Raw genomic sequence first — 20,199 nt, 5'->3', positions numbered from 1 at the left:
TGACGTCTTTCTAAATTAGCTCTCAACACTCGCTTACCAAGCAATTTCTCTGTTTCTGCTGCATAAGTATATGTGATACTGAGGACAGTTTCGTTACACATGTCCGCAGCTCGTGGTCTTGCGATAGCGTTCTCGCTTCCGGCGCACGGGGTCCCGAGTTCGATTTTTCCTGCCTCGAGATGACTGGGTGCTGCTGTGTCGTCTTCATCATCATTCATCCCCCATTACAGTCGGAGGAAGGCAATGGCAAACAACCTCCGCTAGGACCTTGTCTAGTACGGTGGTGCAGGTCTCCCGCATCGTCCCCTACGCTCCTCGTAGTATGAGACCTCATCATCGTAACACATATGACATTGCTACTTCGTAAGAGAGGGCTGAGGAAAATATGTTATTCTGCGAGCTATCAGATCAGATAGTAATTCGGCGAAATAATCTTAGTCCGACAAGTGTCAGACAGCACAGATTAGATAAACTGTTTGTTCCATAGACCCAAAATGGAGTGATCCTCGAGAATGTGGAAGATGTCAGCAAAACAAAATCTCAGTAAAGCATTATGTACAAGAGAACTCATACGATAATGTTCCTTCCTTAGGTAGGACCTTAGGTTCGAAGAGAGATTGTCCTTAAAGATGAGGAAATGTAAAGACAGTATACATTTCAATTTATACATTAATGAAATGATTATTACAAACATTTTAATGTGGAAGTACTAATGCAATTATGAAATGGACTTTAAAAATTCTGTAAGGTTGCTCAAAAATAATCGCTAGGTTTATTGTGAATTTATTTTTGAGCAACCTTACAGCATTTTCAAAGTCTGCTTCATAATTACTGTGATAATGATTGCACTCCTCTTTAAGGATTTTCAATTCAATTTAGATATCGGTACTAACGTGCATAAGATAATTTAGAGGCTATAGTAGTGAAGTATCGGCAGCAACAGAATTTTCAAGGCTTACTTGCACAGATTACGTTAGGGCACTGAAGCTTTGTTTCACGTAGTATTCATGTGACGTGATATAAATAATAAATACACGAACTAGTACCGTGAAGTTGACAGTAGTGTAACTAACAGAGACTAGAACGACGTATTGCTAAGCTACCCTTTTACATCGTTTTACTAAGTCACAAAGACAGACGGAATATAGAGAGAACGCTAGTTATTGGTACAGTAGCGATATTGAAGGGATAATAACATTAAGGAGGTTATTGAAACGTTTCACTTTTTTATTGAACCTTTCTAGCCTCCATCTTGAGCGACTGATCTTTTTCATTGTGTGGTTATAAAAATTTTCTTAGAAAAAAAGGAAAAAGGTCTTTTCGAAGAAGAGTACTTTTATTATGTTGTATGATTTTAAGTGCAAGGACTTGTTAGTTACCAGAAAAAATAGGAAGGCGTGCTGAAGAGTAATGCCTCCGAATTTTTACTGTGAAAACTCTTAAAATTTTTTTAAATAAAACAAACTTTATTAAAATTCTACTCTTCATTCTTCATGCCTACATGTTTATTTTTCGTCGCAGTCACCCTGATGACGAACACATTTCTCTCAACGAGATATCCGTTTGTTGATAGCGTCACTATAGAATGCTTTACTTTGGTGACGGAGCCACAGCCACACTACTTCTTGCAACGCTTCGTCGCTATCAAAGTGAAGTCGTCAAAGATGTTCTGTAAGTTTTGGAAACGGATGAAAAGGGGCCAATTCGGGACTGCATGGAGAATGATCAGTGACAGTGAACCACAGGCGTCAGATTGTAGCATATGTGGCAGCGCTCACGTATGGTCTGGAATTGTCATGCTGAACGAGATGGTGTCCACGCGAGGAAGAACGCTTCGAATTCGGAATTAAATTATAGCAGCATGCAGTTTCACGAGCACCGACATAGTTACGTTACACACCGTCATGTTACACGGTACAACTCGGAGCCCTCTAGCGGCACAGAGCTGCAGGTATATGTAGACATGAAGAACAAAGATGTAAAATGTTAATAACGTTCGTTGTATTGAGATAGATTTAAGAATTTTCATATAAAAAATTCAATACGCTCTCGTAATATCGACTTCGCTTTTAATGGAATAGCATCATCAGACAGATTGAAACCTGTCCTCAGAAGCATACATGCAAACAATATAAAGGATGTTCTACTTATTTTAACTCATAACATTTTTCAACATATTCAAGATATTGGTGATGTGTTTACACAGATTGATGCAGTAAGAGCTAAAATAGTAACCAATGTTTTTTTGTAACCTCGTTTGGCGCTCGAATTAAGATATCTTTTCAGTTTTTCAAATTAAAATGTTTTGGTTGGCGGCTGCACCGTAGCAGTTCTCGGTGAGACAGATTTAGCAATACGACTATTTCATATATCCGACAAGATACCATGGACTAAATGTGCATTTGAAGTGAGACTTTCTATTGTTTTGCCAACTCATTGAATGTCGTCGCATCATGCCACTGTCAAGCCATCAATGGAATACCGACGTATTCTCTGCGAAACAGCACGTGTCTCTAAGATTCGTAATGTTGTTAATTACAATAAAACAATGGCTATGGAAGCCTTTCTGAGAGATCAAATGAAGAGAATTCGACCAGAGTTTTGAAATTATAAAAATAGAGCCGAGGGCTGAAAGTAAAAATTTGTTAAACAATCTGGGAATTTTAAATGTAGCGTCTGATTACATCTATTAATCCCTTGAACTCGTTAGGAAAAAAATGTGTACATGTTACAGAAACAGGTCCAACAATGATCGTGGTGCAAGAGCCAGACCTAACTTTTTTTTTGCCAAACAAACTTAAACGTAAACCTCGTTGAAACAATATTTTCTGCCAGAAAACCAAACTGTGTAGTACACTGCCTAACGACGTAAGGAGATAGCCCGCATCTCGTGGTCGTGCGGTAGCGTTCTCGCTTCCCACGCCCGGGTTCCCGGGTTCGATTCCCGACGGGGTCAGGGATTTTCTCTGCCTCGTGATGGCTGGGTGTTGTGTGCTGTCCTTAGGTTAGTTAGGTTTAAGTAGTTCTAAGTTATAGGGGACTGATGACCATTGATGTTAAGTCCTATAGTGCTCAGAACCATTTGAACATAAGGAGATAACTATAACCAACATTTGTCACGCATACCTCTAAAGTAATACAGTGAGTGATTAGTCATGTAATAAAATGTAGGGGAAATTAGTTTTTCCATGAATTATGATGAGTAATACTAACCTCCTTCGATCCTCCTAAGATAAGTACTTTCTTAATTGGGGAGGAAAGCCTACTGTTTTTCTAACAAACAAATAAAATACGGAGAATAATGTAATAGGAAGTGGAAAAGAAGGAAACAAAAAACAGCAGAGTATCATTCCCAATAACAGGGGTCATATCTTCGTCAAAGGTTAATAAGCTTATGAGTACCTACAGGTCACTATTTTATGAACCATTGAAGCGTACTGGTGTGGTTGAACTAAGGCTGGACAGAAGATTATGCGTAACGACCCACGAACGAAGAGGTAATTGGAGATAGAGCACTGATTGAACTATTAAGGGCAACAGAATCGCCGGAGTCCTTTACAAAGAAATCATTTTGGCGTCCACTAGAAGCAAGTACGGAAATCTCTTAAAATAACCGAGTGAAACCTTTCACGGCTGATGTTTACTTCTCTTTACACTTCAGAGCTTAGAGGCCGTGATTTACGAATAAACACTAATCGTTTTTACTAATGTTTAGTACCAGCTTGTGGGACTAATTTTCGGTGATGTAACCTGGTTTTTGCCATCTATGATGATGCCTCCTGCAGAAGAGGATGCAACGTTAGTGAATACTTTAATACATCGAACACGAGAATTTACAGAAGAAACCATATAAAAGCTACATATGAAGAAGCTTACGTGGATTTGAGTGATGCACTTTCCGAATGAGATTTCATCTCCTTAACCACTGAGCCACATCGCTTGTCGACTAGAATGAAAAAAAAAATCCACCTTCACTTGTAACGTGTGGAAAGATATTGAGCTAAAGAGACAAGATTAACAGCTTGTACGTCACAGTGCAGCCTTGATAAAGGGAGTACGACCGAATGAGCTCCGCACTGTTTGTAGTCTAGTGGAAGAGGCACGTGTCTGTTCAGACAAAGAGGTAAGGTGTAGCGGGAGTCTGAGAACTGCTTAATACTCCTGAAATGATTTCGTTATTCCAGTTCTGATAGTGTCCTATGGAGGCAGTCTGCAAAATATTCTTCGAGCTGCCCATCCTAATGGGCTTCTAGCTTGTAAGTGTGTGTGTGTGTGTGTGTGTGTGTGTGTGTGTGTGTGTGTGTGTGTGTACAGGTGGAGGAGGAGTGGTCTCATGGCCTTAGCCTCGAGGCTTTGCGTACACAGAGCGCCCGGTCAATAATTGGCTGCCGTATCCTCGAAAAATCCTGCCTCTGATAGTGTTAATTACGGCTAGCTCTTTGCTACCTTGTCCTTGTTGTGTCCTTGCGTCAGTAGCCTCTAGTCCTGGGTGTGGTCGTCTACTGAAAATGGCTGTCACGAAAATCTGTTAATATGGTATTACGCTTGTGTCGCTGGATGAACGATATCAAGAAGGAAAGGATAGTATTTGTTGCAGTCCCGTAGAGAAATTCAAAAGTGGTTAAAAATTCTGAGTTTTTGATTTGACTGATAGATCAAAAAACAGTACTGCTTCATATCTTACGTAAACACAAGCAATTACCTGCAAAGTGTTATGTCGGTAAAATTATATGGTGGACTATTCAGAGGTTACTTCACCATCGCCTAAAGAGAAGGCCGCAGTCCCCTCGTACGATGTAAAGCACAGTGTGTAAGTTTATACGTCAGCTGCACAATGTTTATTCTAATACACATCAAACGGAAATTCATAGCTTACCTCCAGTATGTTAGTTACGTGTGAATTATCATAATGAGTATGATGATTACCGGAATGTTGGGCACTTCACCACGAAGCTGACATATAAAGCCACAAGCAAAGTAGAAATACTTTTTTTAATGAATAGCTTCTGTAAAATCGTTTGAGAAAGACTGACTGCAAGGCGTGCGCCTCGATTCTGTCAGCGCAGCGCCTCGCCAACGCTTACTCTCTGTACGTGACGTCATACGAGGGCACGGTGGCCTTCTGTTTAAATGGTGATGATTGGTTTAGTCTGCTTGGTCACTACATGAACTACCCGATTAGGTAATACCACGCCCGATTCTATAAACAATCGAACTTCTACGTTTATAAGAACAGCTAGTTTTTCACCTATCTCAATCTTTGTGACGTCTTATCATCTTAACTTTGCGTCCTACAATAACATAATGTTACTCGGTGCTACATGTAGAAACTTTCTGCAAAATATGTTGCGAATATAGCTAGTAATAAAGAAGTAATAAATTGAAACTTCATTCCTGATGCTGAAGGTCTAGTTCATGGATAGTGAAAAATGTAGTAAGTGATAAACTGGTCTGAAATTATGTTCAATGTTTGTTGGAAGAAGCTAAGTGACCTCATTTTTAAATACATGGCAGTGCAAAACCTAAGACGAATTACATAAAGTAACAACGCATTAACTACTCTGTGGAAATGAATGAAACTGTGGGAATATGTTAACCACAGATCTCTCAGTCATGCACAGAACGCTGGACATCATATTATTTGACGTCAGCGTGACTATCCCTCCAAATGAGGGTGGTCCCACAACACGAGGCAGCTGAAGGAATGGGAAAAGACAATGTGTGTGTCGATCAGGGAGTAGTTACAGTGCATTGCAACATGGTCTGACTACAACATCTTCATGAACAAGCAAGGGGAAGAATCATGTGAAACTGGAACAAGGACTCAGTGTGACGAACGTAGCCCAGGAGTCTGGTACTGATCACAGCTTTATTTCAGGAACATGGGGAGTGTTCCGAACCACAGACACTGTTGCTGGCCGGCCGCTGTGGCCGAGCGGTTCTAGACGCTTCAATTTGGAACCGCGCGACCGCTACGGTCGCAGGTTCGAATCCTGCCTCGGGCATGGATGTGTGTGATGTCCTTAGGTTAGTTAGGTTTAAGTAGTTCTAAGTTCTAGGGGACTGATGACCTCAGGGGAAGTCCCATAGTGCTCAGAGCCATTTTGAACCATTTTTGACACTGTTGTTGATCAAGATCTATTACGGTAGCAGATGACTGCTACAGTGCAACAGGCAAGAAGGAACCCACATCACAACAATTGCAAATACATTTAACAGGACTGAAAGGCACACAGTCTCACACTCAATAGCGGCATGGTGATTGCTTGGGTGTGCTGACTTTGCCCGACAACAATACATGGTGTTCTGTTAACACCTGCCCATCAATGGTACCGTTTGCGATAGTGTCAGGAGCATAGGGACTGGATCAGCGAGGAGTGGTGTCGCATGCTCGTACCAGATGAGAGCAAACTAAATCTGAAGTGATTCTCGAAGTATTCCCATATGGCGAGAGGTGGGAACACACAATGCACACAGGAACTGTGTTGGCATAAGCTGTTGCCAGCACAATGGTCGGCAAAGATGTAGCGCCAAGATTGATACTGGGTCTGGATCAAGCACGCCTATCACGAGAGAGGCCAGAGACACGCCAACAAGCAACACGCCGCCAACGCTCTCTCCACAGCATGTATTTAGGCAACCACCGCTGACCAGAGGGCCTCACTAGACACACATTCCAGTTTGGCGTCTATCAGTTCAATCGCAGAGCGGGTTCAGTTCACATGGCAGGTTACGACAGTACATAGCGATCAGATTTGTGACAATAGCAAGATTACCAGTACTGTCTGCAAGAGGGCTGTTACTGATGAGCTTGTAACATAACACATGGACTCTATTCAAGTTAAGTAGCACCTTCATGTATGTAAAGAACCGTATTAAACTACGTGTGCGTTTGTGCTGTTGAAAGAGAATACCCGCCACCCTTAACAACATCATCTCCCTTGCTTCCTTGGTACAAGACTGGCCGACCGGGGTGGCCGAGCGGTTCTAGGCGCTACAGTCTGGAACCGCGTGACCGCTACGGTCGCGGTTCGAAACCTGCTTTGGGGATGGCTGTGTGTGATGTCCTTAGGTTAGTTAGGTTTAAGTAGTTCTAAGTTCTAGGGGACTGATGACCTCAGAAGTTGAGTCCCATAGTGCTCAGAGCCATTTGAACCATAATCAATAGTAGCGGTCATCAACTGCAGTAGTAGCCCTTGGGCGCCCTGAGCGAGGCATGTCATCAACAGTTCCCGTCTCTCTGTATCTCCTCCACGTCCGAACAACATTGCTTTGGTTCACTTCAAGACGCCTGGATACTTCCCTTGCCCTTCCTGGCAGAAAGTAACAATGCGGGCGCGATGGAACCGCGATATTGACCGTCTAAGCATGATTGAACTAAGACAACACGAGCCGTGTACCTCATTCCTGGTGGAACTTTTCTCCAATTGTGCACGTGTGGGATATGACGATACGTGACTCGTCTGACTAGTCAAAGCCGGCCGCTGTGACCGAGCGGTTCTAGGCGCTTCAGTCTGGAACCGTGCGACCGCTACGGTCGCGGGTTCGAATCCTGCCTCGGGCATGGATGTGTGTGATGTCCTTAGGTTAGTTAGGTTTAAGTAGATCTAAGTACTAGGGGACTGATGACCTCAGAAGTTGAGTCCCATAGTGCTCAGAGCCATTTGGACCATTTGAACAAGGCTCTGCAGTGGCGACGAGGATATTTCGGGAACAGTGCCTAAAGTGATCGTTTTGGTGGTCCAAGCGTCCGATGCTGGGAGGTATGGTGTTTCATGGACGGACTGACCTCCGAATCTTTGAATATGGTCACCGGTCATCATAACTGTGACGCAATACTCTTTCTCCATGTGCATCTTTTCAGGGGTGCATTTTGCCCTGCCGTTTGAAGTTCTCTATCTCATTTCGTAAGAACAAAACCCTTACAAGATCGCTTTGTTGTCCATCCTTCACTCTGCCTCTTTGTCTATTAAGATCGCTTTTTGTCAGGAGCTCTTAGAGGCATCAACTTGAAATTTACGTCAACTATTGATGACTACAGTCTCTTGGCGATGTAAAAAATTTAACAAAACTAGACATGATTGTCTTACTGGGATAGCCGCGATTGTTCTTTGAATAAAAATATGGCATTTCAGTCTTTGATCGCAACTTTTTTATTTTCAATAACTGGTTTCAGGCTAGCTGCCTATCTTAAGATCATATATTGCAGTTACAGAATCACCTATCAGTATTGTATTGACTAACAGGTTACTCTGTAACTGCAATATATGATCTGAAGAAGGGCAGCTAGCCTGAAACCGGTTACTGAAAATAAGAACAACAGCGATGGAATACTGAAATGCCATATTTTTATTTAAAAATCTAAGTTTCTAAGACAATGGAATGAAAAAATACTCCGTCTTCAGGCCACGAGAAGCCACCAGGGCCATCCGACCGCCGTGACATCCTCAAGAGGAGGATGCGGGCAGGAGCGGCATGGGGTCAGCACACCGCTCCCTCGGTCGTTATGATGGTATTATTGACCGAAGCCGCTACTATTAGGTCGAGAAGCTCCTTAATTGGCATCACGAGGTTGAGTGCACCCCGAAAAATGGCAACAGCGCATGGCGGCTGAAAGGTCACCCATCCAAGTGCCGGCCACGCCCAACAGCACTTAACTTCGGTGATCTCACGGAAACCGTTGTACCCACTGCGGCAAGGCCGTTGCCTAATGAAAAGATACGATTATCTATATCACATACCAAGATACTCGCAGTCTCTCACCGTAACCCATAGATGAAATACCTATACACATAATTAAATTTGTACGGAAACTGAGAGCGCGAGTCCTACTCGAACTTGTTGCTCTTTGTGAGTGACACTACGCGACCGCATCGAAGCTGTTGGAACGAGAGGATTAGTCTGGCCTGCACGTTGCCCCGACTTAAATCCCAACGAACACGCCTGGGATGCCCTAGGAAGACTACTGCACGGCATCCACCTGCCAATGACTATCCAGCAGTTCTCAACCGCACCTGCGTAGGAATGGGACGTCCTGACATAAGATCTACTTACCAACTTTGTGGCCAAATGAGAGCACGTTGAAGAGAATGCACTGTCGAGTGTGGTGATCACAGAACAATGTTCCGCTTTCTGTAATATCCAAGGGACCATCAAAAATCGCGGGAACTTCAGTGTAATTATTGTCTTTGAATAAAAATGTTATTCCTATTCGTTTAATTCTTTCAGTTGTATTGTATTGAACTGGGAACCTAGAACCCACGGAGAGGCTTCGTCCCCGCCGTAGCCTTCAGTGGTTCACAACCCCACAACAGGCTACAGCAGTCCACCCACCTCACCGCTACCCCACACCGAACCCAGGGTTATTGTGCTTTTGGAAAACAGAAATAGTAAACGTTCGTACTACAATGAATGGGTTTATACTGGGTGTAAAAAAAGCGAGATGACGTGCTACAGACGCGAAATTTAACCGAAAGGAAGAAGATGCTGTGATACGCAAATGATTAGCTTTTCAGAGCAATCACACAAGGTTTTAGCCGGTGGCGACACCTACAACGTGCTGACATGAGTAAAGTTTCCAACCGATTTCTTATACACAAACGTTGTTGTGATGCCTCGTGTAAGGAGAAGAAATGCGTACCATCACGTTTCCTACTTTGCTAACGGTCGGATTGTAGCCTATTGCGATTTCGGTTTATCGTATCGCGACATTGCTGCTCGCGTTGGTCGAGATCCAATGACTGTTAGCAGAATATGGAATCGGTGGGTTCACGAGGGTAATACGGAACGCCGTGCTGGATCTCAACGGCCTCGTATCACTAGCAGTCGGGATGACAGGCATCTTATCCGCAGGGCTGTAACGGATCGTGCTGCCACGTCTCGATCCCTAGTCGACAAGTGACATGGCGGATATGATAGTCTGCTATGATTCATCAAATAGACGTAGCCCCCGAGCCCGTGCCCTCTACGCTGAAAAATATCCACAACGCAGAGTGTCCTGTGATAAGCTGTTGGACAGGCTTTTCCAGCGCCTGAGGGACACAGGTACCCTAGCACATGGGAAGAGAGATAGTGGGAGGCACAGCACAGTCAGTACGCCTGACATGGAGGAGCGTCTGCTACGTTCGATGGAAGAGACTCTTGGTGCCAACGTATGACAGCAGCAGCAGCACCAGCAGAAGGCGTGCCTTACTCTCTTACCTGGGAGGGTACTTCATGAACAATTGTTGCATCCATACCATCTACAGCGCGTGCAGGCCCCAAGGTCACAGCATCATCATGCCAGACGGCGGTTTTGTCAATGGCTGTTGCACAAATGTGCCGCTGATCCACTGTTCACATTCAAGATTTTATTTACCGATGAGACAGGTTCACAAGAGGTGTTGTTGTGAATTTCCATAACCAGCTTGCATAGGGAGGTGTAAACCCCCAAGCAATTCAGGAAATCGTGCATCGACACCGATTCTCAATCAACGTATGGGCAGGCGTACTTCGTGACAGACTAATGGGGCCATACGTGCTAATGCTACGCATTATCTGGACTTTCTCATTAAGCTGTTGCCTACCTTGCTGGAGGCTGGGCCATTGCCGCAACGAATACAAATGTAGTTCATGCATGATGGCGCACCAACACACTTTCGTCACAATGTGCGCGAACATCTGACGCAGACATTTCAGTACCGCTGGATTGGTCGGGTTGGTGGGGAATGGGGAGGGGGGAGAGGGGGGAGAGAGGGCACACCTTGGCCTACTCGTTGTCCAGATGTCAATCCCCTAGAATTTTGGTTACGGGGACAGTTTAAGGAATCGGTAAATGCCAGGACAATCAGCGATGTGCGGACACTACAGGGTCGCATCTTCAATGCGTGTCAGCAGATACAACAACGACCGGGTATACTTCAAAAGGTGCGTAATTTCTTACGGCAGAGGGCAAAGGGGTGTACTGTCATGAATGGACGCCACGTCGAACACCTTCTGTAAACACGTGTTTATCGCACAAAGTATGCATCTCCAGAACCATATTTGTTGGACTTATTTTTCTTGTTTCTATGAGTACTACCACCTCTGAAAGTATTCTTAACTTTTTTTAATACTCTGAATAGCAACTCTCTTCGTTGACGTAGCCTAAAGATTTAAGAAGGAGGTAAAAGTATTAAAGAAAGTCTGCTGCTACAAATGCAAACAAACAGAAAAGTGGGAAAAAATACGGGTCAGATATTAGTGAAAGATGAGCTCGTTTAAAAGTGCAGACAACTCTCTGAGGAAATTCGTTATCTTGTAGAACGATTTTAGTCATCATTTTCTCTTTTATTCACTACTGCATGACAAACCCGGCATTGTCTGGGTATTCATTTTGCCAATTTTCTGTTAGGAACAAAAACAAGAAATGAAATCTGCTTGTACTGCAATATCGAAAAAAAAATCATTTCCACTAATTGGTGACAACACATTTGAAAGTTTGTAGCAGACTCCGTGTGAGATGATCGCCGCGTGAGGTAGCCGCGCGGTCTCAGGCGTCCTGTCACGGTCCGCGCGGCTCCACCCGTCGGAGGTTCGAGACTTCCCTCGGCCGTGGGTGTGAGTTGCCCTTAGCGTAAGTTAGTTTAAGTTACATTAAGTAGTGCGTAAGCTTAGGAACGGATGACCTCAGCAGTTTGGTCCCATAACACCTTACCACAATTTTGTGGTGATCCCGGACAATTCCTGAAAATTGGGCGCAACTGCTTCGCGTCTTTACAATAAGATTTCGTAAACATCTCTACGGAAACGCCACTTCATAGCTCTATAGAAGGCTATTCAAATGGTTCAAATGGCTCTGAGCACTATTGGACTTAACATGTGAGGTCATCAGTCCCCTAAACTTAGAACTACTTAAACCTGACTAACCTAAGGACATCATACACATCCATGCCTAGAGCCGCTCGGCCCCAGCGGCCGGCTAGAAGGCTGTCGTTTTCGTCTACAGCCCGTTTGCACTTCGTAGTTTCAAGCTGTCAAAAACGCTGCCAGCTGTCAGGGATTTCATTTGGTTGACTCGACTGTAGGACTGTCTTAGTAATAAAGAACGTATTAAAACTTGTGCATGATCGGTATTTTTTAATACATCTCTGTGTATATGATGCCATATCCCTTGAACTGTGTCGTACAATGATATACTTGTGTAGGTACATTCAGCGGCAAATGTGGATAATGTCCGCGAAATATGTTTTGAATACAGTTAGTATCAAATAAGGAATAAATTTAAACTTTATACTTGATGCGGCGGTTTTTCACGCATTTCAATGTTTACGTCGTCATATTTCCTGATATATATATATATATATATATATATATATATATATATATATATATATATATATATATATATATATATATATATTTATACAATGACATAATTTTGTAGGTAGATTCAATGGCATATGTTGATACCATCTGCAGAATGTGTTGTGAATAGAGTCTGTAGCAAAGAAGTTATAAATTTAAACGTCATTCACAATGCAGCAGTTTTTTCAAGCACCTCAGTATTTATGACATCATACCTCCTGAACTAAGTTTGGTACCATGATGTGTTGTAGGTGCCTTTAGCGTCGTATGTGGATACTGTCTGCGAAATTGATTGGGAATAGAGTTAGTAGCAGAGAAGTAATAAATTTAAACGTCATGCATTATGCAGCAGTTTTTCATACATATAATTGTTTATGACGTCATATAACATTAACTATGATAGGGAAGTGGCTCTTACCTCCTCAGCGATTGTTACCTTACAGTAAGGGATATGTTTACCAAATCTGAAATTGGTCAAGTGATTTAGGAGAATATGTGATACGTGCATACAGACATATACATACATCCGCTTTTATAATGTAAATGGAATTTTCTGAGGTACCCTCGTAATAGCAATATAGTAACTTTTATAGCAATGCCACTATGACCTATTTGGCTGAGGGCACACGTAAATAAGTTCTTGCATGGCTATATTCTACACCTAAAATGTGATAACCACAAATGACACGTAACTAGTTACGTGTAAATACTGCATTCTCCGGTACTCACGACTTGTTGAATGTTCTTACAGCTCGCAAACTAATCCCGTAAGAAGGAGAGTTAAGTTAATCGTTACATTCTCATAAAAATGAAACGAAATGATGGTAGGGCATTATCCGCCAGGAGATCCTCTTTAGCCGTTGTTCGGCGGCGCAGAGAAAATCTTTGTAGCACCACTTGCGCAACTTACTTGTCGATGAAGACGCCGTGATATAATTAGGACAACACGATTATCCCATTCCGACCGAAGAAAATCTCTGACTCGCTCGGGCACAGAGTCACGGACACTGTGATCTACAGGCAACGACGCTAACCAATACACCACGAGATGCGGGTATGACACTGTCGTTGTATATTACAATGCAAATAAAAGTAAAGCAAAGGATGAAACACGGAGTCGCAACATTCGTCCCAGCGACAGTAAGACATCCCCCCCTCCGCCATGACTTTCACGACCAATGGCTGGTAACAGCGCTAAAAATTTTCGGTCGCGGACTCTCACAGCGAGCAGTTTATTGGTTGGTTGGTTAATTTGGGATAGGGGACCAAACAGCGAGGTCATCGGTCCCATCGGATTCGGGTAGGATGTGGAAGGAAGTCGGCTGTGTCCTTGCAAACGAACCTTCCCGGCATTTGCCTGAAGCGACTCAGAGAAATCGAGGAAAACCTTAATCAGGATGGCCGGACACGGGTTTGAACCGTCGTCCTCCCGAATGCGAGTCCAGTGTGCTAACCAGTGCGCCACCCCGCTCGGTGAGCAGCTTATGAGAAGCACCTAGCCTTTGATGTGAAACCAAGATTAACGTTTTTTGTATGACGTGATAGCGCTGACAACGTAAGCTGGAGTAATTACATATGTCAGGTACGGTATACGAAAAGCTGTTGTCTAGCAATGAATTTATTTTTACAGTCGTTTTCTGTTATAGCGTCATTATTTTCAACATTTCCGTCTTTCCATATCTATTTTTTATGGATATATGACATACAATACTGGCCATTAAAATTGCTACACCATGAAGATGACGTGCTACAGACGCTAAATTTAACCGAAAGGAAGAAGATGCTGTGCTATGCAAATGATTAGCTTTTCGGAGCATTCACACAAGGCTGGCGCAGGTGGCGACACCTACAACGTGCTGACATGAGGAACGTTTCCAACCGATTTCTCATAAACAAACAGCAGTTGACTGGCGTTGCCTGGTGAAACGTTGTTGTGATGCCTCGTGTAAGGAGGAGAAATGCGTACCATCACGTTTCCGACTTTGATAAAGGTCGGATTGTAGCCTATCGCAATTGCGGTTCATTGTATCGCGACATTGCTGCTCGCGTTGGTCGAGATACAATGACTGTTAGCAGAGTATGGAATCGGTGGGTGCAGGAGGGTAATACGGAACGCCATGCTGGATACCAACGGCCTCGTATCACTAGCAAAAAAAAAATGGCTCTGAGCACTATGCGACTTAACTTCTGAGGTCATTAGTCGCCTAGAACTTAGAACTAATTAAACCTAACTAACCTAAGGACATCACACACATCCATGCCCGAGGCAGGATTCGAACCTGCGTCCGTAGCGGTCACGCGGTTCCAGACTGAAGCGCCTTTAACCGCACGGCCACACCGGCCGGCTATCACTAGCAGTCGAGATGACAGGCATCTTATCCGCATGGCTGTAACGGATCGTGCAGCCACGTCTCGATCCCTGAGTCAACAGATAGGGACGTTTGCAAGGCAACAACCATCTGCACGAACAGTTCGACGACGTTTGCAGCAGCATGGACTATCAGCTCGGAGACCGTGGCTGAGCGCCTGCGATGGTGTACTCAACGACAAACCTGGGTGCACGAATGGCAAAACGTAATTTTTCCGGATGAATCCAGGTTCTGTTTACACTATCTGTAGTGTCGGCAAACTTGCCAACACTACGTACACTAATTGTAAGAGGCGGCCAAGATGAACGCGCTAACTCACGAAGGATGGAGTGAGGTCTGAAACAGGATACGTAATGAATGTTATAAAGAAAAGTACGTAGCTCCTTGGATACTTAACTTTTAATACATCCTTGTATACATCGTTCTTGATGAGACATCTGGAGATTGTGGCGATACAAGTGAGACTCTTTAGATACATGCAATGTTACAAATGGTTAATGGCGCCTTGCTAGGTCGTAGCCATTAACTTAGCTGAAGGCTATTCTAACTGTCTCTCGGCAAATGAGAGAAAGGCTTCGTCAGTGTAGTCGCTAGCAACGTCGTCGTACAACTGGGGCGAGTGCTAGTCCGTCTCTCGAGACCTGCCTTGTGGTGGCGCTCGGTCTGCGATCCTGACAGTGGCGACACGCGGGTCCGACATGTACTAATGGACCGCGGCCGATTTAAGCTACCACCTAGCAAGTGTGGTGTCTGGCGGTGACACCACACTATCATGATGGTCGCATCCGTGTTTGGTGACATCGCGGTGAACGCACTTTCGAAGCGTGTATTCGTCATCGCCATACTGGCGTATCACCCGGCGTGATGGTATGGGGTGCCATTGGTTACTCGTCTCTGTCACCTCTTGTTCGCAATGACGGCACTTTGAACAGTGGACGTCACATTTCAGATGTGTTACGACCCGTGGCTCTACCCTTATATTCGATCTCTGCGAAACCCTACATTTCAGCAGGGTAACGCTCGACCGCATGTTGCAGGTCCTGTACGGGCCTTTCTGGATACAGAAAATGTTCGACTGCTGCCAGCACATTCTCCATATCTCTCACCAATTGAAAATGTCTGGTCAATGGTGGCCGAGCAACTGGCTCGTCACAATACGCCAGTCACTATTCTTGAAGAACTGTGGTATCGTGTTGAAGCTGCATGGGCAGCTGTACCTGTACATGCCATCCAAGCTCTGTTTGACTCAATGCCCAGGCGTATCAAGGCCGTTATTACGGCCAGAGGTGGTTGTTCTGGGTACTGATTTCTCAGGATCTATGCGCCCAAATTGCGTGAAAATGTGATCACATGTCAGTTTTAGTATAATATATTTGTCCAATGTTCATCTGTTCATCATCTGCATTTCTTCTTGGTGTAGCAATTTTAATGGTCAGTAGTGTAGTTTAGAAATTAGACAGTCTTCAGCACCATTGTGTTTGTATTAACTATGTTCGCTGTACCAGGGAACTGACCGTCATGCCATATTAACACCGGCATGTTTTCCGATTTTCGCCGGCCGGAGTGGCCGTGCGGTTCTAAGCGCTACAGTCTGGAACCGGGCGACCGCTACGGTCGCAGGTTCGAATCCTGCCTAGGGCATGGATGTGTGTGATGTCCTTAGGTTAGTTAGGTTTAATTAGTTCTAAGTTCTAGGCGACTGATGACCTCAGAAGTTAATTCGCATAGTGCTCAGAGCCATTTGAACCATTTTTTTCCGATTTTCAAGTGTATCGTTACACTGCGCCAAGTTTCATTACAATCAATCAGTTCAGAGGCACTGGGCGAACAGTGTAGCACACACTCACTTCTGAGTATCGGAAGGCAAAAGAGACGGAGCTACAGTGAAGTCTCAAGAAAAACAGGATGCAAAAATTTTTCGACCAGCTGAAGGGACAAGTTTAGACGCATGTCGCTTCGTATAGCTCCTCTTTTAAAGGCATCTACCACCAACTGGACGCACAAATTTGCATCGTCAGATTCTCTCATTGTCTCTTACCGCATAGTGGACATCAAGATCGCAAGAACACATTCCCAAGCAAACAGCTCGGTCACTGCCATTTATTTGACAGATTTGCACGAAATTAACGCATTTCAAAATCGAAATGAAGCACTAATACGCCATGATAAAAATTTCCTCAATAATGTGATTTTTTTATGCTGAATTAGTGTCTTTGTCACAAATACTATTCTGATGACTCAAAAGATTTTCTATTCCCATTGTTACTGTCCCCTAGTAGCAACAGGTGAACAACTATTGTTTCTAGACTTTTACTGAGGCTGATTTAGAGTTTGGAAATTTGGCGTAGGCGACAACGTCCCTCGCAAGTACTATGAGCAAAGCGTGACACATATACGGTTCAGCTCAAGTAAGGAATATTAGTATGACAAAATGAATAAGAGAAAGAAGTGTCCCCTCCATGTGACTGACGGCTTCACAATAGAGAACAAATATCGTTGGCTGCACGGTGCAGCTTCAGTAAGGTCATTAGGGAAGGTAAATAAACAACAGAACTGACACGTGTTCTGCGATCGTCGTCACTGGTGGTATGTGCTGGCTTACATGGACGTATGCAGAAACTGGCGTTCGAACGAGTCGTTCTCATCACATGCTACAATTACAACCAGGATTTATTTTCCTGTTTATCTGTCTCTGGAGGCTTGTTTTGACCGTCTCAACCTACGTGGAAAGTATTTCGTAAGACGCGTGAAGCTAAACATAGCACGTAAACTCTTTAAAGGGCCAGTCTCATAAGATGACAATTCCTAGGCGGTGCACACATGTCGAAACTGCAAAAGGCGATAAGTCTGCCATCTGCGAAATGTGCGATATTTTTTAGGCACGTTAGGAATAGCCTACGAGGATATCTTATCTGCCTTTCACTAAGGAAGTTTGATAGTGAATCGCAAGAAAACAAAGATAAAATTTATCAGCACTGACCTCATCATTGTTAGCGGACTCATTCAGCGTATGAACACTTGAACTTCGAAAAGGGAGGTGATATCGGCTGTCTCATGACAATGAAAAGTGAGAAGTTTGTGAAATTGTTTGAACAACATTCATCGGAGAAAATGCTGTTTAGCATAGCGAGACCATCCATCCCAAATGTATTTATCTTACATGACGTATAGTAAAAACAAATATTAATAAGTTAGGGATAGTTTTGGTAGTAATATACCGTCTCCAGCTGCAATGTCTTTTTTTTTTCCTCTTCATGTCCAATGCGTTTCGGAGCAGTAGCTCAAATTTAAAAGACTATATGGACGGTTTTCAGCGTTGCACTTATTTCGACTTGTAACCTTCATTTAACAAGACATTGTGCTGTGAAGACTTTCAACATATGCTTGTACACAGCAAACAGTCATGTAGGTGCAGTGTCTTAATTACAATGTCACCTCGTTTGCTATCGTCTGTTGCATCGATCGTCTCGGTGTTGAGAAACAGGATATACTGACCCCGGTTTTCTTTCTCATTGCCCTTAAATCTGTGAGTAGATGGCTGGATGTGCTTCAGTGCTGACGACACGGACTTTTATTAGAATTTTTTACGGACCATTGCCTGCACCGGTAAATCATTGGTTCAAATTAAGCAAATGTATTCACGCTGCAGCCGTAGTTCATCTCCATCAGCCACGTGGCCAGTTTATTAGTGATTTTAGAAGTCAGATTATACGTTCATTCACTGATACATAAGTGCATAGGTTATTCGTATTTTTGTGAAATGCTTTAGCGGAGAGAAAACAAGATTCCGAAGAAATTACGCAATGAATTATTGTCCGAATTTTCATAGGCAAACCAAGAGTGAGAAATGAATAAATGTAAATAAACAGAGTATCACATCGACCAGCCTGAGGTCAGTTTAGCAAAAAAATAAATAGTTTAATTGGTTGGAAATATCCAGAGAAATCAAGAAAAACCTAATTAGCGATTTGAGATTGAAACTAACAGTAAGGTCAGTATCGTATAAAAAAAATTAAATTGCTTTAGTGGGCTTATTTGGGCAGACGAGTTATTTCACGCGGAAAAAACAAAATAAATACCAAATCACAGAGCGAACTGAAACTTCTCTGCTTCCTCTTGATCTACATGCACTTAATAATAAAAGAATACCGGTCGATATTTGAATATATTTCATGACATCTGAACAAAACCTGAAAATAAAAACAATTCTGAAGAAAGAAAACGGTCAGATGTTTTGTGAAATTATTTGCTTAAAAGTACGAGGTAAAACAGGTTGGAGAAACATATGCCATTTCTTAGCTTTGAGTGGCAATAGTATCTAAGGCCACAGAAGAACAGAGCGCACGGTCTACCTAACACACCAGGGAAAAAATATCCTCTAGTATTCTTCAAAATTCTAGGTTTAATGCTGAAGTTTAAATTCTCAATCGGCACCTCATTTGTTTACGTATTATCGTGCGTCAAATGTTTCTCCAATCTGTTTTATTTCTTAGTTGTAGAAAAAACAGTTCACTAGGTATTTGACCGATTTTCTGTAAAAAAAAATTGTAGTTATATTTTTGTAGAAATTAACCTGTGTTTTCAAGAAGCCACGATCTGACAATGTCTATTGTCATGGAAATACCATGATACCCAGACACACGTATTATTTAATTCGATCACTGTAGTGCAGATGAGGAGCAACGATACTTGGGATTCGAACACGCAACCTCCGTCTACGAATTAGTAACACTGCCATTGGACATCTTAGATAGGCCACTCCTGAAAGATGCTAGTTAAAAGAGGTAGTCCACAAAATTTACGATCGATTTGGTGAGGAGTACGGTCGACTGTCGAAGTTTACGAGCTCGTGGCACGAGAGATTCGCCCTCTCTCTCTTCAGAGGTGAAGAATCGATCCCCCGCAGAGCGCGCGTACCTTTGCCGGTGACGCCGACGCGTACGCTGTAGGTGATGTCGGTGAAGCCTATGTCGATGGATTTGTTGCGCGGCAAGTGGACGAGCACGGCGCGGTGCGTCTTCATGGTGGTCGCGGAGTGTCGGGTCGGCGCGGGGGTCGCGGAAGCAAGACGCAGCGCGGCACGACACGGCACAGTGCGGGCGGGCGGCGCGGAGTGTCAGCTGCCGTCCGGCTCGCTGGGCGATGGAGCACTGGCGGTGGCTGCGGCGGCCCGCCGCTGGCGGGCCTCCCCCACGCGCCGCGCCGTGTCCAAGGTCGCGCCGGCCGCCGAGGCGCCACAGACGCTGCGTAGAGCGGGCGGCCGGGCGCAGGCGCAGGCGCAGAGCGCACAGTGCCGGCTGCAGCAGGTAGGCAGCCGCGCTCGCCAAAGCCGGCGGACCGCGGCACAGCTGGCTCCGTAGCAGTCGAGGAACAGGATTGGGCGAATAACTGCAATTAATCGATTAGTTCTACTTTTTACGGCAATCGATTACAAGCATACCGATATTGCTTCCATTATCCGATTATCAGATTAGATTAGATTAGTACTTGTTCCATAGATCATGAA

General features: G+C 43.9%; 1 protein-coding gene across 1 annotated transcript in view; it reads right to left on the bottom strand.

Annotated features, from left to right (window-relative positions):
• Positions 1–19,829, bottom strand: part of LOC126195111 (ATP-binding cassette sub-family G member 1) — a 495,613-nt gene extending 475,784 nt beyond the window's left edge. Inside the window, exon 1 of the mRNA XM_049933581.1 lies at positions 19,611–19,829. Coding sequence (XP_049789538.1) covers positions 19,611–19,716 — 106 coding nt within the window. The 5' untranslated portion in view covers positions 19,717–19,829. The remainder of the gene's footprint in view (positions 1–19,610) is intronic.
• Between the last annotated feature and the right edge of the window lie 370 nt (positions 19,830–20,199).

This window comes from Schistocerca nitens, chromosome 7 (assembly GCF_023898315.1).
Source record: "Schistocerca nitens isolate TAMUIC-IGC-003100 chromosome 7, iqSchNite1.1, whole genome shotgun sequence".
Taxonomy (NCBI): Eukaryota; Metazoa; Arthropoda; class Insecta; order Orthoptera; family Acrididae; genus Schistocerca; species Schistocerca nitens.
Note: the sequence above shows the minus strand (reverse complement) of the source record. Positions and strands in the feature narration are given on the sequence as shown.